Here is a 24,942-nt window from a genome sequence, read left to right as displayed (position 1 = left end):
GGGACCACGACCGTCCTGCTCACGTCTTGTGGGAGACGCTATCGGTGCTCTGCCCCACATCGCCTCCGCACCCACACCTACACACCCAACACAGCACACTCCGAACACCTGCCATTCTCCACCAAAGGGCTTTTTTCGTGACTGCAAGAGCACACTTGGCCTCCATGCAGAGGAAGCTACAAATATCACAGAGTTTTGCCCCTACACACAGCCCCCAGCAAACAATGGGTGGGAGTTGGTAGCTCAGTACCCAGCCTCCTTGCTCTTCGGACAGGTGACTCTGAGCTGCACGTTCCACTCGGGCTCCCAGGGTTCCTCAGCGAAACTGAGCTTTGGTTGTCCGCGGAATGACAACATCCCCCTTTGTTGGCTGCCTTCCCTTCCTTGTGTCACTTCCAGTGTTTCCTAAAATCCCTTCCCAAATAAACGACCTGCACTCAAATCCTTGTCTCAGGATCTTTGAGACAAGTTCTCAAATCCTGTGTTTGCTTTTGGGGAAACCCAAATAAGATGCCATTGAACCTCTGGCACCTGTGTTGCCTGACGACCTCCAGTGTCAGGTGCACATAAATGCATCTCAGAGGTCAGACCATTCGGCCCTCCAGGGACTCTAGGTGACAGGTGCTACGGTTCCCACTCGAGTGAGATGGGAAGGATCACCCAAGGTCGCGTTCCTAGAAATGGCACAGCTGGAATTCAAGCCCCACATGCTGACTCCGGAGCCCACCCTCTTACCCTGGGCCTGACTGGCTTGAGGTTCCTCTCATGGCCCAGATGGGGTTCTGTTGCTCTCATTCTATTCAGGGTTTTGTAACGGTGGAGGAATGGCCCTGATAGCCCCAGGATCTCCCTGGCCACAGCTCAGGGCTGGGCCCAGAGGAAACTGCTCAGTAATCCCAAGAATAGCCCAGTCTGGTTCCCCTAACTCCAGACACAGGAAGGAACCCCAAGAGGAGCTGAAAATTTCTTTCCCAGCTAGGATGTCCCAGGTTTTCATACATATCCACATATCCACAATCAAACAAACAAGAAAAATCAAGGGCTGGAATTCTAATTGTCCCAAGCTTCCTGGCTTCTCAGTGGCTTCAGTTCCATAGAAACCACATCCCAGGGCTCCATCAGCTCTGCTGAGGTGCTGTGGTGGACACATGGGGCAAGGGAAAGAAGACAGACAAGGAGTGGAGCAGGGAGAGGGCCTGAAGTGTTGGACAGGAGAGGGGCTGCAGGGCAGGGCAGGGCAGGGCAGGGCAGGGGGAGGGGATGCCAGCACCTTTTTAAGGCGGTTCCCCCAAGCTCAGCTTCAGAAACCCCCTCCTTGTCGAGGATCTTCTCACTCCGCGTCTGTCAAGGAAGAGAGGCAGGAAAAGTGAGTTCTGGCCACCAGCACACCAAGGGAAGGTGACAGGAGGTCGGTGTGGGAGCCGACCCTGGATCCCACGCCTGAGTCTCCTCTTGTAGAGCAGGAGTGAGGTCAGCACCGGTCTGGAATCCCTGTTGGTCAGTTTCTGGCTACAGGGCATCTATCACTCCCTCCATAGGTATGTGATCCAGGCTTGGTCAATCAGGGATCCAAGAAAGAACCCTGGGAAAGAGTCTTTTTAGAAGTTATTCTGGGGGTGCCTGGGTGGCTCAGCCGGTTAAGGTCTGACTTCGGCTCAGGTCATGATCTCACAGTTTGTGAGTTCGAACCCCATGTCAGGCTCTGTGCTGACAGCTTGGAGCCTAGAGCCTGCTTCCGATTCTGTGTCTCCTTCTCTCTCTGCCCCTCCCCCACTTGTGCTCTGTCTCTATCAAAAATAAATAAATGTAAAAAAAAAAAGAAGTTATTCTGAATGTGGTAGCAACAACAAAGCACCCAACAGCCAACGTTCAGCTAGCAGTGATAGCAGCGGCCTGACGTTTCCTGCTCAGGGCTTGTCTCACCCTCATTCCAGAGCAGGTCCCCTGGGACTTGCACAAGTTTTCAGAACCTGCGTCACCAGCCCTCTTGAGCCCCAGTCAAATCCTCTCCTGCCTCAGCTCCCCACAATTTTGTCGCTTACAACCAAATCCCCTGACACACCACTTCCTCGGGCTGTCATGAGCAAAGAGCCTGTATGCCCACTGTTTCCTTACTCAGAATATTGCTATGTGGACAATGCACCTGAGGCTTAAGCAAATGTCACCGACGTGACCTAACTGGTCTCCACAAAGAGGGCTGGGCTACAGCACAGAATGTGATTCTCATTTTACCACTGAGGTAACCGGAGCCCAGGCAGGGAAGGATAGAGTGACTTGCTCAAGATCACACAGCTCTTAGAGGCCTTGCTTTTCAGAAAGGCACAGCGACACCAAAGAGAGGGCAAAGGCCTGGCCAAGAACACGGAGAGACACCCAGCCTCTCTCCCAGGCATGGAAGGATGACACTGCCAGGGGGCTCCTCACAAGTCCCCAACCACTGGCTGGAACTATGGGGTAGAGATGCCAGGATCGAGGAGCCCAAAGTGCATGGGTATGACCTGTGAGACAGAGTTAGCATCGTCCCTGTCACCTCTCCCACATGCGAGGGGCTTCGCAGTGGAGCCAGGAGCCAAGAGAACATGGATGGCCTGCTACCCCCTCACCTCTTTCCAGCTGTTGTCCTCCTTCTCCAGGTCTGAGTGCTTCAGGACCCAGGGGTCAGCAGCCTTCTGTAGCTGGGCAAGGGTAAAGAGGGTGGTCAGTGGCGGGTAAAGCTGGTGAGCGGGCCCTAGCTCTGTGCAGGCCACTCTGCAGGCTCTGCTTGTAGCCCGGAGGACCCAGTCATGGGCTTGGAGACATCTTCCCAGTGGGCAGCGGCTCCGCGCCACCAAAAGGTGGATTTGGAAAATGGCCATGAGAGCAGCCACTTACAGGCATCCTTAGACCATCATTCTATACGGTAACCGCTGTCACTGCTACGCTAATTCATGCTGCAATTCCTGGACCAGCTAGGTCAGCTAAGCACCAGCTGGATGACGTCAGAGTGGGGGCCCCATACTGGGCATGCTAAGCAGCAGGTAGATGGAATGAGTGGACTGACCTCTACACTCTGCTGTGAACGGCTCTTTATGAAAGAGGCAAACAAATATAAACATACGTATCTTATGATTCCATCACTGATTCAAAAAAGAAAAAAGATCTTGGTCATGGGATCAAGCCCCACTGTCAGCATGCAGCCTGCTTGGGATTCTCTCTCTCTCTCTCTCTGCCCCTCACCTCCCCGCAAAATAAAGAGACAGTTAAAATAAATAAATAAAAATTTTTTTTAAAAAGATCTCTGTGAACATAAATTTAAGTAGCAAGAAAGGGAAGAAGTGGGTTGGCGTATGATTTTGCAATATTTGGGTCTTATATAAAGATGATGTCCTGATTTATGTAATTAAAATAAAAAGTAAAACAAAGGAAAAAGTCAAAATAAAGAATGGCGCATAGCAGCCTGGTAGGTGGCAGCTGGGTGCATGATGTGCACCGTACTGGGGCGCAATGGCCAATGATGGTTTTTCCCATCCCCCTCTTTTGGTCAGAGGACTCTAACTTTCTCAAATTCGGAGGGCTCTAGGGGTAGGCACATGACTTACAACTGGCCAATCAGCCTTATGGAAGAGGAAAACTCTCTATTGCCAGTGGTAAGCTGTAAAGAGATGAGTACACAACTAACAGTAACCATATTTGGTGACAGCTTGCTTAGGAATAAAGCGCAGAGGAAAGCAAGCCTGAGAGACTGTCAGACGGATAGACCTAGCGCCTTCTGCATTCTCTGAGCACCTGGATCCAGCTATAACTGAAGGAGATCCTAGCCCCGGACTTTTCCCACAGTGAGTCCCCGCGGTGGCTGGAGCCAGCTCGGGCTGGGACAGGCCTCACCTGGCTCAGGCGGTTCTGCAGCTCCTTTACCTGCTGCTCCACCTGCTGCTTCTCACCCTGAAGCCGCTCCACCAGCTGCAGCTTCTCCTGGCTCCAGTTGCGCTCGCTGATCTGCAGCTGCCTCGTCAGCTCCATGACAGCGCTATAGGACTCCGCCAGCAGGTGCTGCTGCTCCTCGCGCTCCCTCTGTAGGGCTGCCTTCCAGTCGGGCCCTGCCCGCTCCCCAGCCCCCTTGCCAGCCTTCAGCTCCATCTGCAGCAGAAGGAAGAGCAAACTGGGTGTCTGGCACCAGGAGACCCTGCCTCTCAGCCCTGAAGACCCCTCACCTGCTGACCCCCTACTCAGAACTAAGCCCTCCTCACAATCAAGGCTTGCAGGGACCTCTTTCCATGCCAAGCTCTGTGCTTCCCAAGCATTGTCTCAGTATCCTCATGAAATCTCAACAAGACAACTACCTTTTTTGATATTATAGAGAGGAGAAAGAGGTTCGAAGAGGTTATCTGGCCCAGGTCACATAGCTACAAAACAGCAGGGGTTCCTGGTTATTGCTTCTCATATTTCATCAACTCTCACAACTGGTCTGGGTTTATGGTGAGTGCAGGACACGCACCCAGGATCACAAAATGAATGTGTGCAGCAATCAGCCCAGAGTGATGGCTTTCGTGGCACCAAGACTCAGGGTGGCAGGAGGTAAATATGCAGCCTCAAGCATCAGTGTACCCCAAGTCCCCCAGGCTGTGGTCTCATATGTTAACCCCCATAGGGGCCAATCCACTTCCCAGTGTGCAGGGGCACTTGGAATGGCTGGGTTGTGGGGGGTCAGCAGGAACAGTGAAATGTGCAGACAGGGCAGGAGCTGTGAGCTCTGCAGGGAGGGTTAGGAGGAAAGAAGGGTGGCACCGGGAAGCCAGAAGTGTGTGAACCCTGGGAAGAAGGTTGGGGTCATGGTAATGAGAAGGCAGGAGGAACAGAGAATTGGGAGAAAGGTGAGGTCTGCTGCCTATTAGCTGGATGATCTTGGGAAAGAAATTTAACCCCTCTGTGTTTGTTTCATTACTTGTCCAGCAGAGATCATCAGTGTGCACACCCCCAAGGGGCCCACGATGCCCAGGAAGGCAGCCTGCAGCAGGGACAGGCTTGGGGAAGCTGGGACCTGAAGAGTCATGACAGGTGGGGGTGGTGGTGGTGGTGGTCACGACAATCTCTCTGAGTGGGAGGAAACCCACCCTCTCACTTTTCAGACCACAAGAGGGCAACGACTTGCCTCCGGGCACACAACAGAGACCACAGCTCCAGGGCTCCTGGTTAAGGCTCCTTTGATCTCCCTGGGCTGTGGGGAGGGGAGTCCCCCAGTTTGTGGGGAGGAAGCAAAACAAAGCCAGGTAGCAAAGGATTAAGGGGATTCTTATGAGGAGAGGTGGGAGTGAATGAATACATCAGGGAGAAGCCCAGCCATGTGTGAAGGCCGTCACCAGGTGCAGACAGGCATTTAAGCATCTGGCCTCACTTGTGAACCCATGGTGCAACAGAGGTGCCTATGATGTCCCGAGGCCATGTGTCAGTCCTTCACATTCCTTCCCTGGCCCAATGATCCCAGGCTCCAGTGTTTCTGGTACCCTTGCTGTATGATTCCAGCCATGATCTTGCCATCCCTGGGCCACGAGAGGAAGTGAAGGGGTTCCTATGCTTCCAGATCTGACAGCTGTGAGGGTTTAGATGAGGGAGGAACATAGGGGGAAATGTCTCTGACAGGTGGGGGACTCACCTGGGCAGTATGGCTCTTCAACTCTGCCCGCTCTGTCTCCCAGGTGGCCTTGGCCTTGGCAAACTGTTGCTGAAGTTCAGTCAGACCACGGCGTTCATCCCGAAGTAGCCAGCACAGCTCCTTCAGCGTCACCTTCATGTCAGCCAGTGTCTTGATATACTCATTGGGCTGCAGATGGGGGCAAGGCCTGGGTCAGGAGCTTCGAAGGCATGGGAAGGGGAGCCTGGGCTGGGAGCACTCACCCAGAGTCCAGCCTAGGACTCTACCTGGTCTCGAGCAAACCGCATGACCTCCCTAGGTCATCTCACCCATAAAATGGGCATGACAAGCCCAGCCATGGCCTGACATGTTCCCCAGCCTCACATAAACAAAAACCCCCGAGGCTACAGCAATTATTGTTCAGCCTAAATGTGAGGTGGGCCTTGGCTTCTTTGAGCTTCTGTAGAGTCTAGGCCCTGAGTCTTTCTCCTTGCCCAAGATCTGCTTGTCTAACCCATCATGGGCCAGATGGGAAATACGAACTACGCAGCCTCTTGACTGCCTGACTCAGTCCCAACCTTCTCTCCTTGGTCAATGACCTGTTTCCCACCTACCCACGCTCACTGTGTATGAACCTGGGAGCCTGACCCCATTGCTCTCTCTGCCCCATGGCTTGATTTGACGGTTCCTGACTCCAGACCACAAGGCCTCTCTTCATATGACCCTCCAACTTGATGTCCTTACCTTCACTATGTACATCCCGAGCCTCAGCCAATCCCAGAATACCCTGCCACACCTTTGCGCATACAATTCTCTCAGTCCAAAAGGGCCTTTTCCCTTCTCTATTATGCTAGCTCCCATTCATCCTTCAAAACCCACCACCTATTACCCCTTCTCTGTGATCCACACAGAATTAACTGCTCTCTTACATGTGACCACACAGTCCATCATCTGTCACTACCCTGGATGACTCATGAACCCCATAGCACTAAGCATCTGGGGCAGTAAACAGGCAATAATCCTCTGAAGCTTTAGTACCCCATGCAAGACAGGTCAGAGAAGGTGGCAGGAAGTGATCGCTAAATACACGAACCATGGGCAGGACAGGACTGGGAACAGGCTGGGAACGCACCGTGTTTTGGGTCCAGCTGTCCCCTGTACAGGTCTTGTTATCTGAATGCTGGGCATTTAATTCTTCTTCCTCCATTAGCAGGTACAGCTCCTTCATGCTATTTACCTACATTCAACGGAGGGTAGAAGGGTATCATGCTTGGGAGTCTCGCCATCGGGGAAGGGATTCAGGCTAGCGGCCCCGATAGAAAGGGTCTTACACGGTCAGGTAGGAAGAAAGAATGGGGGTTTATGGTTCAGGATGAACTACTCTAGTTCAACACCGATTTCCCAAATTTTAACTTCGGCTATTGCTCACCACCTAGGCCTAAGAGCACACAGCTGGAAACGCAGGCCGTTGTGGCCTTCTCTACCACCTCTTCTGGCTCAGGGGCCGTGACGCATCCCTGAGAGCTACTCAGAATTAACCACGTTGTCAGGCTGGGTCAAGGTAGGCCCTGTGGGTGCAATAAAAGGACCATGGGCACCCCCATAATTATAGATAAAGCCAACCAAAGGTTTGGGTGGACAGAGGGAGCCATCCTGGTTTGCTGTGGATGGATTTGGGGCAGAAGTCCAGAGCCAGCCAAGGAGACCAGGGTACTAGGTTCAGGATGGGAATGACGCAGAAGGAAGCCAGCTTCTGACTGGGGTGCTCACCCATCATTCATTCATGTATCCACTCACTGATTCGACAAATATTTATTGAATACCTATCATGCGCCAGGCCCTTTGTTCAGAGCTGGGAATATATCAGTGAGCAAGACAGACAAAAGCCCTTTCATTTCCAGTAGCAGGAAATCAAACAAGTAAGTGAAATGTATGAATGTCATTAAATGTTTGGAATGTCACATGGAGATATGCCATGAAGAAAGAGAACAAGCAAAGGATTTGGGATGTGGTGCGTGTGGGTGGTCAAGGAGGGCCTTAGAGAGATGTGGATATTTGGGCAACGCCCCGAAGGAGGTAAAAGAATAAGCCACGTGAACCCCTGCAGGTTAGGAATTCTAGGGAAAGGGCACAGCAAATGTAAAGGCCCTGAGGTGGGAACACGTTTGTTTGAGGGAAGCAAGAGAGGCAGGGAGGAAGTGAGAGAGGTACAGGGAACGAGGCTGGCTGACCAGGCCAGGGACTTGTAGGGACTTTGGCTTCTGCTCTGGGTAAAACGGGAGCCAGGGGAGGACTGTGAGCTGAGCAGTGATGCCAACCTGACTTTCAGTTTCATGAGATCACTGCAGCAACAGAACCCCATTTCACAAAACTGCAGGGGATGCCATCCACACGGAATATATGCCACCTGAATACAAGATGCTCAGCTCGTATCCTTCTAAATGCAAGATACTTGGTGGAAGACTGCAAGGGCAGAAGCAGGGAAACCAGGTAGGAGGCTGCAGTGACAATCCAGGCAAGAAGTGACGGTGGCTCAGCTGGGAGGGATGAGAGGGAGGGTAGAGTGGCTGGGTCAAACTCTAAATAAATACATTCTGGATAGATTCACAATGTGCAAGAAAGGCCATTTAAGCCATGTGCCTGGGTAAGCTCCCCAAGGGAGTAAGTGTAGGTAAGGGAGAGATGTGACCCAAGGGCTGAGCCTTGGAGACTCTGACATTAAGAGAGGTCAGGGAGAGGGGCGCCTGGGTGGCTCAGTCGGTTGAGCGTCCGACTTCAGCTCAGGTCACGATCTCGCGGTCCGTGAGTTCGAGCCCCGCGTCAGGATCTGGGCTGATGGCTCAGAGCCTGGAGCCTGCTTCCGATTCTGTGTCTCCCTCTCTCTCTGCCCCTCCCCCATTCATGCTCTGTCTCTCTCTGTCTCAAAAAGAAATAAACATTAAAAAAAATTTAAGAAAAAAAAAAAGAGAGGTCAGGGAGAAAAGAAGGGTCGAGCCAAGGAGATGGAGAAGGAACAACCAGTGAGTGAGGTGGAAGGAAACCCAAGAGAGTGTGATGTCCTAGAAACCAAATGAAGAAGGGTTTCTAGTGTCAGGACAGGCACTGAGGCTTGCAAGTATGTGAGGGGGAGCAGGGCCTGCCTGAACAAACACCTTATTCTGTCGCTGGTCACAAGTATCTAAACATACAGACTTCGGTTGTCTGTATACACAGGTGCACGATTCTTTCTCTAAAATCCTTGGGGTTGGGTGTGCTTGGAATTCAGAATGAAAGGGGATTTAGAAAGAGAATGTGGTACCTACATTGTATATTGTACAAATGAACTGCCCCAGTCGGGTCTGGTGTAACACTCTATGCTCAAGCACACTGATGTTTCCTCTATAAACATATGAATATTACCATGAAATTGGATAAATAAAGGTTTTGCTGCCAAATGAATGTCAGGCCCATCTTTTCCCACTGAGTTCGATACAATAAAACATAGCTCTCAGAGCTTCTGGAGTTCAGAATTGAGGCAAGGAATCAACGATCTTTATCTAATGATAATTATCTCTGTATCATAGCATATTTGTAAAGATGAAATGCAATAATCCACCTAAAGTAGTTAACACAGTACCCAGAACACCATACTCAATACCTGTGGGTTTTTATCATTCACATGTATAATTCTGCATTATACAGAATGGACATATATATTCTTTGAGGGTATGAATGTATAGCAAGTTTATTATTTATATAGTTATATGCATATGTTTATACATATTTCTACACATGCACTTCATATAATATTTATACGTGTGTATATATCTATTTTTACAATGTATGTAGTTATGTTTGTACCTTTTAAAAATTTTTTTAATGTTTATTTATTTTTGAGAAAGAGAGAGAGAGAAAGAGAGACAGAGTGAGTGGGGGAGGGGCAGAGAGAGAGGGAGACACAGAACTCGAAGTGGGCTCCAGGCTCTGTGCTATCAGCACAGAGTCAGATGTGGGGCTCGAACTCACGAGCCGCGAGATCATGACCTGAGCCGAAGTTGGACGCTTAACTGACAGAGCCACCCAGGCTCCCCTAGTTATGTTTATATCTTATTAATTATGTCTATTTCAGTAAATGTATGTATTTCTCTTAATTACAGGTACATAAATTATTTCATTTTCTATGCTTACCTTTTTAAAATTTTATTTCTCTTTTTATTTTTTAATGCTTATTTATTTATTTTGAGAGAGAGAACATGTGCATGCAAGCAGGGGGGAGTGGCAGAGAGAGAGAATCCCAAGCAGGCTCTACGCTATCAATACAGAGCCTGATGAGGGGGCTCAATCCCATGAACTGTGAGATCATGACCTGAGCCAAAACCAAGAATCGGACACTTAACCGACTGAGCCACCCAGGCGCCCCACATTATTATGTTTTTTCTAAAGTAAGTTTCTGTTTCTCTTTGTTAGTCTAGCACATGGAAATGACTAGAAAGATTTTTACCAAATATGGAGGATTTGCCTGAGACAAATTGACTTAAAATATAGGCTATGTGGCCTCCAATTCATTTTGTAGGGTGTGGGGGAGCATCTAACTCAGCAGCCAAAACTGGGCTTCAGATAAAATCGATATGGTGGTTAAAAATAAGTCAATATGGGGCGCCTGGGTGGCGCAGTCGGTTAAGCGTCCGACTTCAGCCAGGTCACGATCTCGCGGTCCGTGAGTTCGAGCCCCACGTCAGGCTCTGGGCTGATGGCTCAGAGCCTGGAGCCTGTTTCCGATTCTGTGTCTCCCTCTCTCTCTGCCCCTCCCCCGTTCATGCTCTGTCTCTCTCTGTCCCAAAAATAAATAAAAAAACGTTGAAAAAAAAATTAAAAAAAAAAATAAGTCAATATGGACATGCCTGGGTGGCTCAGTTAGTTAAGTGTCTGGCCTCAGCTCAGGTCACGATCTCGCAGTTCTGAGTTTGAGCCCCATACCAGGCTCTGTGCTGACAGCTCAGAGTCCGGAGCCTGCTTCTGATTCTGTGTCTCCCTCGCTCTCTGTCCCCACCCCCATTTGCGCTTGCGCGCGCGCTCTCTCTCTCTCTCTCTCTCTCTCAAAAATAAACATTAAAAAAAAAAAAGCCAACGTGGTGGTTCCTAAAAATATTATAAACAGAACTACCATATGAACCAACAATCCCATTTGTGGGTACATATCCAAAGGAAATGAAATCTGGATCTCAAAGAGAAATCTATACTCTCTGGTTCATTGCAGCATTATTCACAATAGCCAAGATACAGAAAAAACATAAGTGTTCACAAATGAATGGATAAAGAAAACGTGTGTGTGTGTGTGTGTGTGTGTGTGTGTGTGTGTGTACACACACAATAGAATATTATTCAACCATAAAAGAGAGGAAAATTTTGCCATTTTTGACAACATGGATGGATCTAGTGGACATTAATGCTAAGTGAAATAAGTCAGATACAGAAAGATAAATACTGCAAGATCTCACTTAAATGTGGAATGGAAGAAAAGCCCAACTCATACAAGCAGCAAGCAGAATAGTAGTTGCCAAGGGAAGGGAAGTGGGTGGATGGGGAGATGTTGGTCAAAAGGTACAAAGTTTCAGGGGTGCCTAGGTGGCTCAGCTGATTAAGCGTCCCACTTCAGCTCAGGTCATGATCTCATGGTTCGTGGGTTTCAGCCCTGCATCCAGCTCAGGGTTGACAGCTCAGAGCCTGGAGCCTGCTTCAGATTCTGTCTCTCCCTCTGTCTCTGCCCCTCTCCTGCTCATACTCGATCTCTCTGTCTCTCTCAAAAATAAATAAACATTAAAAAAAAAGGTACAAAGTTTCAGTCATGCAGGATGAATAAGTTCTGGAGATCTATGTACAGCATGATGACTACAGTTAACGATACTATATTGTATAACGGTACTGTATTGTACTAAGAGAGCATTTAAGTGTTCTCACCATAAAAAAAAAAAAGAAAGAAGAAAGGAAAGAAAGTATAACTATGTGAAGTGATATGGGCATGTTAGTTAGCTTGACTGAGGTGATCATGTTATGATGTATACATATATCAAAACATTAAGTTGTACACCTTATATATATACAACTTCTATGTGTCAATTATACCTTAATAAAGTTGAACAAAATGTGGTTTATACATATATACAATGGAATATTATTCAGCCTTAAGAAGAAAGGACATTCTGCAATATGCTACAATGTGGATGAACCTTGAGGATGTTATACTCAGTGAACTAAGCCAGCCATAAAAAGACAAAAACTGCATGCTTCCTCTTGAGATACTTAGTGGACAAAATCACAGGGACAGAAAGTAGAATGGTGGCTGCCAGGGACCAGAGGAGAGGGTTATAGGGAATTCTTGTCTAATATGTATAGGATTTCAGTTGTGCCAAATGAAAAGAGTTCTGGAACAGGAGGGAGTCTTTTGGGGCACTGGAAATGTGCTCTGTGTGATCTGGGTAGGGGCTATACAGATGTATACAACAAAACTTCATCAGCTATACACTTAAGATGTGTGCAATATATACAATATGTGCAGTAGATACTATATTTGCATATAATACAATAGTAGCGAAACTAGATTATTAAATTTACCTAGATCTTGTTGCCTGCTAAAGACTGTGAGGTTTGTTGGGGTGCCTGGGTGGCTCAGTCAGTTGAGCATCCGACTCTTGATTTTGGCTCAGGTCATGATCTCACAGTGTGGGATCGAGCCCCGTGTTGGGCTCTGTGCTAACAGTGTGGAGCCTGCTTGGGATTCTCTCTTTCTCTCCCTCTCTCTCGGCCCCTCCTCTGCTCGTGTTCTCTCTCTCTCTTTCTCTCTCTCCTCTCTCAAAATAAACAAACATTAAACGAAATAAATAAAGACTCTGAGGTTTCTTAAAAAGGGAAATGGACAAATATTAAAGAGGTGTTAGAGATCTACCAGCCCCCAAAGAGACTTTCTCCTGGTGAGGCAGGAGCAAGTCTGTCTTCACCACAAAATCCCCAGCACCTGCCACAGGACCCAGTACAGGGCTGGTTCTTAACAAGCAGATGCTGAATGAGGGAATGAATGCAGGGATGGAAGCCTGAAAGCTGATGGCTTGTAGATGAGCCTCAGGGCTGTGTCATTGCCAGCTGGGTGTCCCTCTAGACCTATCTTCCCCATCCTACCCCTGCTCCAGTCCCAGTCCCAGGGGAACCATACATACCTCAAGGAAGTCATCCCCCTCACTGGGTAAAATCTTGCCCTGCCGCCAACGCTTGAGGAACCACCTGAGCTTCATGAAGAGCAGCAGAAAGTTGTGCTTGAATTGTTGGGACTCCTGCACCAGCATGTTCTTCTCCTGGCTCCAGAATTTCTGCTCCAGCCTCCGCTGGAGGCTCAGACTCTGCAGCTCGAACTCCCGCCTCAGGAGTGCCCTCTGCTGGTCCTCCTTCAGCTGGGAGGGGGGCGAGAGCATGAGCACCCCACGGCTGTCTTCCCAGCTCTGCCCCATCCCATTCCAGGCCTCAGATAAAGACAGAGAGCAAACTTTGGGAGGTGCCTGTTGGTGATCCCTGGTAGGGGCTCCACCACTATCAGCTCATTCTGTTAAGATAAACCCCAGAGAAGAGAAACTCAAAAGCAGCAGCAATCACGGTTACAGATCAGTGAGAAGCGAGATTTGAACCCAACTCTGTCTCACTATAAAAGCCATGACATCACATAATGAGCACATATTGGCTGCCAAAGTTTCATGGGAACTCTTCACATTTAATGAGGAACCCGGGTAGGTGAACCTTGATGGCAGGAAGAGGTGACCCATGTGGAAAACAAAGGGCATGCCGGGAGTGAGAATATGCAACTCCCCAGGAAGGAATGCAAGGTCATGGCTGAGAGCGGGCAGAGATCTGGATTAGAATCTCGCCCTGGGAACGCGCTGCAGCTCCCTGGTCATCAGTCTCCTCATCTGTAAAATTGGGACACCTCATAGGGGAAAGCCTAAGGATTAAAGGACATAATGTGTGAAAAGAGCATTGCATGGACCTGACATACAGTAAGGGCTTATACATTTCTATTAAGCTTTCTATTAGCAAGACTATCTGCCTTAATTACCAGCCAGACCTACGACCTTTCTGCCACAGGTTTTTGGCTCTGCTGGGGCAGTATTTCATAGTTGGGAAACTGAGGCCCAGAGAGGAGACAGGATTGGCCTGAGGTCACACAGACCACCAAGGACAAGCCCAGGATTCCAGCCCAGTACAGCTCAATCAAGTACAGCGAGGGCTGGACTCAGGTTTCCCCGATACCCTTGTCTTCTGAAGACCCGTGGAGCCCTAAGGTTTCTGCCTTCAGTTCAGAGAAGAGAAGGAGGAGTTGGTGCAGGGGGCCGGGGGCACTGGACGCCACCCACCTGGACCATTTTCTGGTTGAAGTTGTCGGCCTCCTCCTTCCGTAGCTGCCGCTCCTGGGAGAGCTGCTCTTGCAGGCCCCGGAGGCTGTCATGGGCCTCAGCCAACACCAGCTGCAGCTCCTTGATCTGGGGTAGGGGTGAGGGACACAGAGGGAGACAGCAGGAGGGGGACAGAAGCTGCGGTCAGAGAACGAGAGTTAAGCGGGACCTGAGCTGACCATTGAGCACGAATCAGGCACAATGGCTGTCCCTACTGCAGGAGACTGTCATAAAGATCAAGCAAAAGAGTGCACATCATTCTAGCTATTATTATAATTTCACCTTGATAATTTCTCTCTTCAAAATGCATTTGAGGAAAATATACTGAGAAAGCTAAGCCTGATTCACAAAAATGTTCGCTGTCTCATTGTTTATAATTGCAAAAATTTAGAAACAACTCGGATAAGGGGATTAATATGTGTGGTTAATAGGTCTACACACGTGTAAAAATCTAATCAACTGTACACGTAAGGATACTGTCCTTTATTGTAGGTACATTAGTATGTTATACTTCAATAAAAAGTCAAAAAGACAGATATATACCTCCACAGAAAAACAGGAAGGACACGGACACACATACTCAATGTGGACAGCGGTTAACCAAGTGACAATCTTGGGATCCTGACTTCTTTTAAATCTTTATGCAATGCTGCTTAGGGATTTTGCTATAGTTATTCATTGCTTGTAATGACTATGTAATAAAATCTTAGGAAAAAGACAGTAAAACTCTACATTTTGAGGGGAAATTCTGTTTATAAGTATTTGTTTAAAAAAATTTTTTTAATGTTTATCTTTATTTTTGAGACAGAGAGAGACAGAGCATGAGCAGGGGAGGGGCAGAGAGAGAGGGAGACACAGAATCTGAAACAGGCTCCAGGCTCTGAGCTGTCAGCACAGAGCCTGACGCGGGGCTCGAACTCGTCAACCATGAGATCATGACCCGAGCCGAAGTTGGACGCTCAACCGACTGAGCCACCCAGGTGCCCCTGTTTATAAGTATTTGTAGCTAAACAGGCAAAACTAATCTATTCTGTTAGAAGTCAGGATGGGGACTAGATGGGGACCAGAAAGGAGGCTTCAGGGACAGGTCATGCTCTACTTATTAATCTGCTCGCTGATGACATAGAAGTGTTCAGTCTGTGAAAGTTATTTGAGCCGTCCACTTACAATACATGTGCTTTTCAAAAAATAACAACAACAAAACGAAGAACAAAACAATACATATGCTTTTCTGTATGTATGTTATACGTCAATTTAAAATATTTTTTAATTTTTTTAATGTTTATTTTTGAGAGAGAGACAGAGTGCTAGTGGGGGAGGAGCACAGAAAGGGAGACACAGGGGGCACCTGGGTGGCTCAGTCGGTTGAACATCCGACTTCAGCTCAGGTCATGATCTCGTGGCTTGTGGGTTCGAGCTCCACATCGGGCTCTATGCTGACAGCTCAGATAGCTCAGAGCCTGAAGCTTGCTTCGGATTCTGTGTCTCCCTCTCTCCCTGCCCCTCCCCCACTCATTCTCTGTCTCTCTCTTCTCAAAAATAATAAATAAAAGGGGCGCCTGGGTGGCTCAGTCGGTTAAGTGGCCGACTTCGGCTCAGGTCACGATCTCGAGGTCCGTGAGTTCGAGCCCTGCGTCGGGCTCTGTGCTGACCGCTCAGAGCCTGGAGCCTGTTTCAGATTCTGTGTCTCCCTTTCTCTGACCCTCCCCTGTTCATGCTCTGTCTCTCTCTGTCTCAAAAATAAATAAACGTTAAAAAAAAATTTTTTTTTTAAATAATAAAAAAAAAAAAAAGGGGAGACACAGAATCTGAAGCAGGCTCCAGGCTCCAAGCTGTCAGCACTGAGCCCAACATGGAGCTCAAACCCACAAACCATGAGATCATGACCTCAGCCAAAGTTGGATACTTAACTGACTGGGCTACCCAGGCGCCCCCCAAAAAATTTTAAGTATTTCTCATAACAGAGGGAAATGTTATGCTGTCATGTTAAGCAGGAAAAAAAAAAAAGGAATGTCATCTGTCACTCATTCCCAGGCATGGCAAGATGTCCCTCTGTAAAATAAAAAACATTTATTATCCAGCCAATAACATGGAAATTTGGCAATGGAAGGCACTCTGATTCAAGGTATACCTTGTACGTCTATTTGATATTGAAGATCCTTGCAGGGCTGGATACTACCTGCAATCTCTAGTGTTCTCCTTGAACTCAATGCCTAACACAGTGCCTGGAAAATTGTAACTGCTCAGTAAAAAGTGGTTGAATGAAACAATAATCCAATGCATGCAGGTGAGTCAGCTTATCTCCTTTCCTCAGAAAATTAAAACTGAGTATCTCATGTTTTATTTTGTTTTTTCCCCTTTTGCCATGGCTGCTTGGAAGCTCAGACCACTTAGAGAGTTTGATCCATCAGCTTCAAGGGAGCTTCTCCCCCTGGGCAGTTGCAGACTGGCCTTCCTGGGACTACAAAATTGCCTTCCCAAGAATGTTCACAAGAAAAGGGTTCTTAGTTTGGGGAACACACAGGGTTCTCCATGGCTCAGGAGTCTCAAGGAGGCTCCATCCCATCTACAGAAGACTTTTCTTGCTTCAGGTTCATTATGAAGCGCTGGGGAAGACTCAGTAGGCTTGAGAGGGGCTCAGAACTACCAGGAATTCCTCAAGGACCAGGGAATCCTAGAAATTCTGCAGCCATCACCCACTCTAATCCTTGCATGTTACAAAGGGGAAGATACAGGCAGAGAATGGGAACATGCCCAAGGCCACAAAGCCACCATACTGGTGGGTCCCCTGAGGTCCTGAGATGTATCATCTTCTTCCTCCTCCTCCTCTTCACCTAATAGGGACCAGATTTAAGGCTTTTCATGTATTTAATCCTTTCAACAGCCCTATGAGGGATCACCTTTATTTTGAAGGTAAGAAAACTGAGGATCGGAGAGGTAAAGTGACTTATCTACAATCTCACAGCCAGTATATAGCAGATCCACGATTTGAACCCAGTCAGCCTGACTGTAAAGATTGCTGCCTTCCTGCTAAAGAAATGAGTGGTTTCACTAAATGACATAAATTACTAAATTCCCAGTGAAATTTAGTATAGGAAAATAAAATCAATTTCTTCAAAGGAGTTTATAAGCTTTCTTTTGTCGGGCCAAGAGGATGGCCCCAACTTCCTTGTCTCCCTTTTAGCACTTGCTGCCTGGAAGCTTAGAACCAAATGGAATACTCAAAACCCACATCATCACCAGCTAAGCTTCTCCATGGATTGCTCAGCTTTGGGGAGGCCCCGGCCACTCTCCTCCTGCCCTCCCCCTTGCTTGATCAGGCCTAGGCCCACCTCAGAGGCGTAGGAATCATTGTCTTCAGCTCGGTAAGGCCTGAAGCTCCGGCTGGGGTCGGGCTTGGAGTCCAAGTCACCACTGCGGAAGGGCTCTCGTATCCTGGGCTCCCATTCTGGCAGGTCCCTGAAGTCAGGAGGCTGCACCCAGAGGCACAGGCAGAAGAGACCAGAGGTAACAATGGGGAGGGGCCCAAGGGGTGCCAGAAGCAGCCCCCACCCCAGGCCCCTGGGCTATAATAAGAGACTCTGACCACCCACCAGAGGGCGAGGGCCTCAGTGGATTCAGCTCTGCAGCCCAGACCCAGCCCTGCAACCACTCTGCGAGTCTGTCGAAAGGATGAATGAGTAGCTAAGTGGTAGTGGTAAGTGCAAACACTGATCCTGCGAATGTCTGTCTTGTGCACTAACCTTTTTTTTTTTTTAATAATTTTTTAATGTTTATTTATTTTTGAGAGAGAAAAACAGACCGTGAGCAAGGGAGGGGCAGAGAGAGAGGGAGAGACAGAATCTGAAGCAGGCTCCAGCCTCTGAGCTGTTAGCACAGAACCCGATGCAGGGCTCGAACTCACAAACCGTGAGATCATGACCTGAGCTGAAGTTGGACGCTTAACCGACTAAGCCACCCAGGCGCCCCTCTTGTGCACAAACTTTCTCCGCCAGCCTCAACTGTCCTAACATATGTGCGGCCCTAGCTCATTCCTACCTCAAGAAGAACCAAGAGGGAGACCTGACAGGGGGGAGTCTGCTTGCTTTAAAAAGCCAGATCAAGGGGCGCCTGGGTGGCTCAGTCGGTTAATCGTCCAACTTTGGCTCAGGTCATGATCTTGTGGTTCTGAGTTGGAGCCCCGCATCGGACTCTGTGCTGACAGCTCAGAGCCTGGAGCCTGCTTCGGATTCTGTGTCTCCCTCTCTCTCTGTCCCTCTCCTGCTGGTGTTCTGTCTCTCTCTCTCAATAATAAATAACATTTAAAAAAAAAAAAAAAAAAAGCCAGATCAAGCCAGATCAACAGGGCGTGGATTAAAGAAATTCTGGCACAACTACACTGTGTTGTCGTCAAAAAAAAAGAGCCAAATCTCTGTACAGACATGGGAAGACCCCTTCCATTGCTCTCAGGATGAAAACGCTCCCTGTAACCCAGACTCTCTCCATTTCTTTGTCCTTGCGCACACGCTGCTCCTCCTTGCTATGATGCCTTCACACAGGCTGTTCCCTCTTCTTAGAACACTCTTCCCCAGTAATCTACCCTTCTGATCTCGGCTCAGATTGAGGTCTTCCATGCCCCAGAGTCTAGGTCACATTCACTGGCAGGATATTTTGATTAACATCTTTCTTCCCCACTAGATGACAGAAGCTGGGGGGCAGGAATCATGTCTGTTTTTGTTTACCAGGGCACCTCCAGCTCTGATCACTGATCACAAAAAGTATATGAATAGTAAACACAACATCATAAGTACATGAACCACTAGCTACATTACATAAGAAAAATCAATTGTGTGGTCACAGTACGTATCACATAAGACAATTTGGGTGAAAAATAAATATATGAGAGAATGCACAAAGATTTAAAAGGGCATGCCTTGATAATGAAATGGTCTAGGTCTGTACCACTTGAGCTACTGAGCACTTGATATGTGGCTACTGAGACCAATGAAATGAATTTTCAACTGCATGAAATTTTTATTAATTTAAAGTAGCCACATGTGGCTAGTGGCCTCTGTCCTGGACAGGACTGGGACAGCACTGCTCCACACCATTAATAGTGGTACCTATAGGCAGCAAGGAGGAAGCTTTCCTCTTTTTACCAGGCGCTTCTAAACTCGTTTGTTTGTTTGTTTGTTTGTTTGCTTCTTAATAATACGTGTTTTAAAATCAAAATTGCAAAGGAAATAACACAAGAACAAAGGGCAACCTGGCAAAAAAAGGGGGGGACTCGAAATCAACCCCTATATCAATCAATGGTAAATGACTAAGTGAATTGGGGCATATTCACTCAATGCGATCGCGTCCAGTAACGAGAATGGACAAATTATTACTACATGAGACAAGAAACAAAACACTGAGGAAAGAAGCCAGGCATAAAGGAGTATGTGTTATATGATTCAGTTTATATAAAGTCCAAAGACAGACAAAGTGAATGAGGAGAGGGGTCTCCCTTGGGAATGGGGATAGTGGCTGGAAGGGGACGTGAGGAGGGGCTTCTGGGGTGCCGGTCACATTCTAGTTCTTGTTCTGGGTGATGATTACTCAAGTGTGTTCATCTTGGGGAAATTCACTAAGCTGTACACTTATGCCTTGTGTCCCTCTCTGTCCTACAGATGATTCAGTGGACAGTTTATAACAAAAAATAATAGGGACATCTTTTTTGTGACTGGGACATCTTACCTGGAAGTCTGAGCCAAGGTCTTTGGCCAAAAGAATCTCCTTGGAGGACCCTTGGGAACCCAAGGCAGGCAGCGACGAGAAGGGTTCTGGCTGCTCCTTGGCAGAGCTCCCGAGGACAGTGTCCGCCTTCCTGGTGAAGGCATTGAGCTCCTGCTGGAGCATGGTCAGCCGCACCAGGATGGCATGGATGAGTTTGGTGTCCCTGGGACCCTCGCTGTTGTCGGGGGCCTCGTGCAGCCGAAAGTCGGTGCACTCATTGTCCAGATACAGGCGGAGGCCGGCCGAGAAGCCATTGGCATCGGCCACCAGGACATCGATGGCCTTGCTGACCAGGGCGGCCTGCTCCCTCAGCCCAGGCAGCACCTCGGCCTCCCTGGCTCTGCAGAACCGGGCAGCATGGGGGCCGTGGGCCTCGCCAAGAGCAGCGGGCACACATTGGGCAGAGTCCCCGGCCTCGGCGTCCGTCTCCAGCATTGGCCGTGTGCTCTGGCAGGAGGCAAGGTCACAGCGCTGGAGGTTGGAGAGCAGCACCCGGTTCTCATACTGTAGCTTCTTGACCTTGCCGCTGAGCTCACCGATCTGCAGCTTGGCAGCCGCCAGCTCCTCCTGCGAGGGCTCACTGAGCACGGAGCAGCTGTCCTCCGACAGCGTCACATCCAGCTCGTGCTCTGAGCGGTACTTGGCCAGCTCGGCCAGCAGCAGCTTGTTCTGGTCCTCCAGCTCAGCTGAGGAGCGTCGGAGCAGCTCCGCCTCCTCCTCCACAAACTGCAGGTGTCGCCGCAGCTCCGCCAGGCTTTCCCCGCACTCGCCGCCGCCCAGCGCCGAGAAGGCCAGGCGCGCCTCCGAGCCTCCGCAGCCGCCGCCGTGGTCCTTCATGTCGTCCATCTCCGCCCGCAGGCCTCGGTTTTCCACCTCCAGCTCCACGATGCGGCGGCTCAGCAGGTTGGCTTCCTCCTCCACCAGCTTCAGGTGCACCTTCAGCTCGGTCTCCCGAGAGTGGGGCGCGTCGGCCAGCTCCTCGGCAGACAGGGCACTGTCCAGATCACCGTAGAGCGAGCGGTATTTGAGGAGCTCCTCCTTCATGCTGTCGTTCTCCTTGGCTAGCTTGGTGAGCTTCTTGCACATGAGGGCTGACTCCTCCTTTGCAAAGTGCAGCTGGCACTTCAGGTCCGCACTGTCCTCCTGGGGTCCGACGGGCACGGGGACAGACATGACCCAGGAAGGTTAGTGTTGTGAGGCTCAGTACCAGCCACAGCACTTCGGGGAGCACCAACTATGTGCCAGGGACACGGGAATGAATCAGACAAGGCCCTGACTCTCAAGGAGCAGGAGTCCAGAGGGGAAGTAGAGAAGGAGATCTTGACACTGCAGCAAAGGTGGAGCACCACACAGCCTGGAGAGTCTAGGAGGGCTTCCTGGAGTAGGCGGCATCCTGCCAGGCAATGGTTGCTACTACTACTACTACCATTACTACTATAGTTTCCTCATCTGTAAAATAGGGCAATAACACTCTCTTCCACACAGAGGCATGGAGCGGATTAAATGAGATAATGCATGAAAAGTGCCTGGCACTCTTACAATCCAGGACCACTAGAGGCTAAGTGTATTCTATGTCTGACCTGTGCTACACGTAGCACTTTATCTATCTGCCCGTGTGAGAACCATGGGCTCAGGGCATGGTTTTGGGAAATGAAATGGGCATCAAAGCTAAGAAAGTGATAAAGAGGAGGGCAGGGTAGAGGTTGGGGAAGGGTGGGCACCTCTAGGGACTCCCCTGGCAATTTGGAATTAGGCCTCGGACCTTCAGATTAAAACCTGCCTGCGGGGGCTGCGACGGGGGCTGTGGGAGCTTCCGGAAAATACCTGCACCGAAGGCTTCTTGTCTGTCTTCCCCAGAGAGCGAGTTCCTCTTTTCTTCAAGGAATGCTAGAAAGAAATTGGAAAAAAAAAAAAAAGAGAGAGAACAAAAACCCTGAAATTTCATGTGGTTGATGTGCATCAAAGAGTAGCCACGGGGCCTAGGGTTCCACTGAGGGACCCCCTCCCTGCCCAGCCCAGCCCAGCCCAGCCATGTCCAGGCCTTCACCGGTACCAACCACCAAGCCAGGGGGGCCCTCAAGACCACCCAGTGGGCCTGAAGTGCTTGAGGAGATGACTCTGATCACACCTGCCCGCTTTCTCCCCTTTCTCCCACCCCTCCATTATGATCCAGTTGGCCTGGGCCAAGACCCAGAAATCCGGGTTTCCATTCTTTGTCTCTCTCATTCATTCACCAAAGATTTCCTGAGTACCCATCACGTGCCAGGTACAGCTAGGCATAGAGTACACAGCAGTGACCAAGTCAGACAGGGTACTTGGGGGGCCTGCTGTGGTGTTCCACTCAGATCCCGCCTCCTTGAACTGGGGCACTTGTTCTCCCAACTAAGACCTCAAAGCTTAGTCCCCTCCCAGTGATGCCATTGGCTGAGGGAAGCCACCTCCTCCAAGGTCATGTACCCTCCCTGGAGGGAGCCCACTTGCAATGACTGGTCCACAGCCTCCTGCCTCAACTCAGAACAACTCTAAATAGCCATCGGAGCTCCAGAGCTCCCCCATGAGATTGGCCAAGGCCATTGGTGTGAATGCCTGAAACTCCTTGGTGGTGTTATCCCCAAGGGGACTCTTCCAATAAGCACTAAAATCTCCACTTCAGGGTCCATCCTGTCCTCATGGACTTTAATTCAGAGTGCATACTAACAAAAAAAAATGCATATAGGTAAAACATCATGATTACCTGGGAGGCCTAGCAGTCCCTTGGTAAGGGACTGCTCAATTTTTACAATTAAATTGTAACTTTTCATGTAAAATTACACTGTAATAATCATAATTCAAAAATCAAGAACTGGTAGGATGAAAATAAACTCTTTCTCTCTTTCTCTTTCTTTCTTTTTAGAAATTGATACTTTTAATTATATAAGCAAATTCTACATGTAAAAAAAAAACACCCAGGGCACCTGGGTGGCTCAGTCACCCAGGGTTAAGTGTCTGACTCTTGATCTCAGCTCAGGTCATGACCTCATGGTTCAGGAGATTAAGCCCCACATCAGGCTCTGTGCTGACAGCACCCAGACCTGCTTGGGATTGTCTCTCCCTCTCTGCCTCATGAACACACGTGCACACTCTCTCTCTCTGTCTCTGTCTCTCAGAAAGGAAGAAATAGGGGCACCTGTGTGGTTCAGTTGGTTAAGCAACTGACTTCAGCTCAGGTCATGATCTTGTAGTTCAGGAGTTGGAGCCCTGCATCGGGTTCTATGCTGACCGCACCGGAGCCTGCTTGGGATTCTCTCTCTCTGCCCCTCCCCCTGTTCATGTGCTCTCTCTCTCTCAACATAAATAAAATAAATAAATAAATAAATAAAGGTTCTCTTTAGAAATTATGAAAATTATGAAAAGGGGTGCCTGAGTCAGTTGAGCGTCTGACTTCAGCTCAGGTCATGATTTCATGGTTCGTGGGTTTGAGCCCTGTGTCAGGCTCTGTGCTCACAGCTCAGAGCCTGGAGGCCGCTTTGGATCCTCTGTCCCCGTCTCTCTCTGCCCCTCCCCTGCTCGCACTCTGTCTCTCTGTCTCTGTCTCTCTCTCCCTCAAAAACAAACAACCATGAAAAATAAATAAATAAATAATTAATTAAGAAAGAAACAAAGACGGAAAGAAAAACCCTAAGAAAGTAAAAGTATAAATGACTAACTGGGGAAAAAAAATTTGCAATTTACTTCACCACAAAGGGTTAATATCCTAAATACATAAAGAGCTTCACAAAACAGAAAACAAAAGGGCCAACAACCCTATATTAAAATGTGCTAGAGACGTGACAAAGTGTACACAAGAAAGGTAAATGACTTGTAACCGTAGGAAGATGCTCAACCCTATTCAAGACAGAGAAATGCAAATTACAACACGGGATGGGGGGGGTACCTACGCGAGATACCACTTCTCACCTATCAGACTGGCAAAACTCCAAACGTCTGACAACACATTCTATTGGTGAAGCTATGGAGAAGTAGGAAAACCCCTATACGGCTGGGAAGAATGCAAAACGGCACAAGCCCTATGGAGGGGAATTTGAGAAAATGTTACCATAATTTTTACTAAAGTTTCTTTACGTTTAAAAAAGTCACTCAGATGCAGAAGTCTACTGAACACTCCATTCCTTCCCGTGAGAGGGATGGTTTACATTTAGTAGTGTATAAAACCACACTTCGGTTGCCTTTGACTTTTTCAAGTTCAACAGGTATTTTTTGAGAATGCTCTCAGGGGTTTGTTTTTATTTTTTTTAACATTTGTTTGTTTATCTTTTTAAATATTTACATATATATTTAAAAATTTTTTTAATGTGTATTTATTTTTGAGAGAGAGAGACAGAGTGCGAGCAGGGGAGGGGCACAGAGAGAGACACACACACACAGAATCCGAAGCAGGCTCCAGGCTCTGAGCTGTCAGCACAGAGCCCAACGCGGGGCTCAAACTCACGAACCGAGAGATCATGACCTGAGCCGAAGTCGGACGCTTAACCAATTGAGCCATCCAGGTGCCCCATGTTTATTTATTTTTAAGACAGAGAGAAAGACAGAGTGTGAGCAGAGGAGGGGCAGAGAGAGAGGGAGACACAAAATCTGAAGCAGGCTCCAGCCTCTGAGCTGTCAGCACAGAGCCCGACGCGGGGCTCAAACTCAAGAACTGCAACATCATGACCTGAGTCGGACACTTAATCAACTGAGTCACACAGGCACCCCACTCCCAGGTGTTTGAATACATGGCTCCCCCTATGCCCCCATCTCTCATACCCATCCCTGAAGGTGAGAGCCACTGACGTAATCCAAGCCCCCGAAGCCCCCATCTCACTGAAGGTGAGAGAGAGGCCCCACAGCAAATCCATAGCTGACCCGGGACCAGTTCTTGACAGAGGTTTTGATCTAGTTTCAGACTTGGAAGGAGAAAATGTGCCTTCTTTGATGAGGGCAAAGTGGAGGTAGCACAGTGGTTCTCAACCTGGGTGCACATCAGAATTACCTGGGGGAAGTTAAAAAAAAATACCGATGCCCAAGGTCCCAGAGATTCTGATATTAATCGGTCCAGGGTAGGTCCCAGCCATGAGATTTTTAAATAGCTTCCCAGGTGATTCTATCTCGAAGCCCAGGCTAAAACCAGAGAGCCAGGGAAATGAA

The 24,942-nt window shown here is 48.7% G+C and overlaps 1 protein-coding gene across 8 annotated transcripts in view; it reads right to left on the bottom strand.

Moving 5' to 3' along the window:
• SOGA1 (suppressor of glucose, autophagy associated 1) overlaps positions 1–24,942 on the bottom strand; it is an 85,634-nt gene that overhangs the window by 22,755 nt on the left and 37,937 nt on the right. For 6 of the 8 annotated variants that reach the window (XR_007150809.1, XR_007150810.1, XR_007150811.1 and 3 more), the window contains exons 4-13: positions 21,604–21,666; positions 19,741–20,922; positions 17,355–17,495; positions 13,984–14,109; positions 12,799–13,029; positions 6,741–6,845; positions 5,630–5,797; positions 3,865–4,116; positions 2,604–2,675; positions 1,271–1,341 (exon numbers count right to left, since the gene is read on the bottom strand). Coding sequence is in view for 5 of the 8 variants with exons in the window: in XM_047852234.1 (XP_047708190.1) it covers positions 1,271–1,341; positions 2,604–2,675; positions 3,865–4,116; positions 5,630–5,797; positions 6,741–6,845; positions 12,799–13,029; positions 13,984–14,109; positions 17,355–17,495; positions 19,741–20,922; positions 21,604–21,666 (2,411 nt within the window). In the remaining 3 variants the exon portion in view is untranslated. The remainder of the gene's footprint in view (positions 1–1,270; positions 1,342–2,603; positions 2,676–3,864; positions 4,117–5,629; positions 5,798–6,740; positions 6,846–12,798; positions 13,030–13,983; positions 14,110–17,354; positions 17,496–19,740; positions 20,923–21,603; positions 21,667–24,942) is intronic. The other 2 variants (XM_047852231.1, XM_047852232.1) reach the window with 2 other exon arrangements.

The sequence above is a fragment of the Prionailurus viverrinus genome, chromosome A3 (assembly GCF_022837055.1).
Source record: "Prionailurus viverrinus isolate Anna chromosome A3, UM_Priviv_1.0, whole genome shotgun sequence".
Lineage (NCBI taxonomy): Eukaryota > Metazoa > Chordata > Mammalia > Carnivora > Felidae > Prionailurus > Prionailurus viverrinus.
This window is presented reverse-complemented; position numbering and strand designations above follow the sequence as displayed.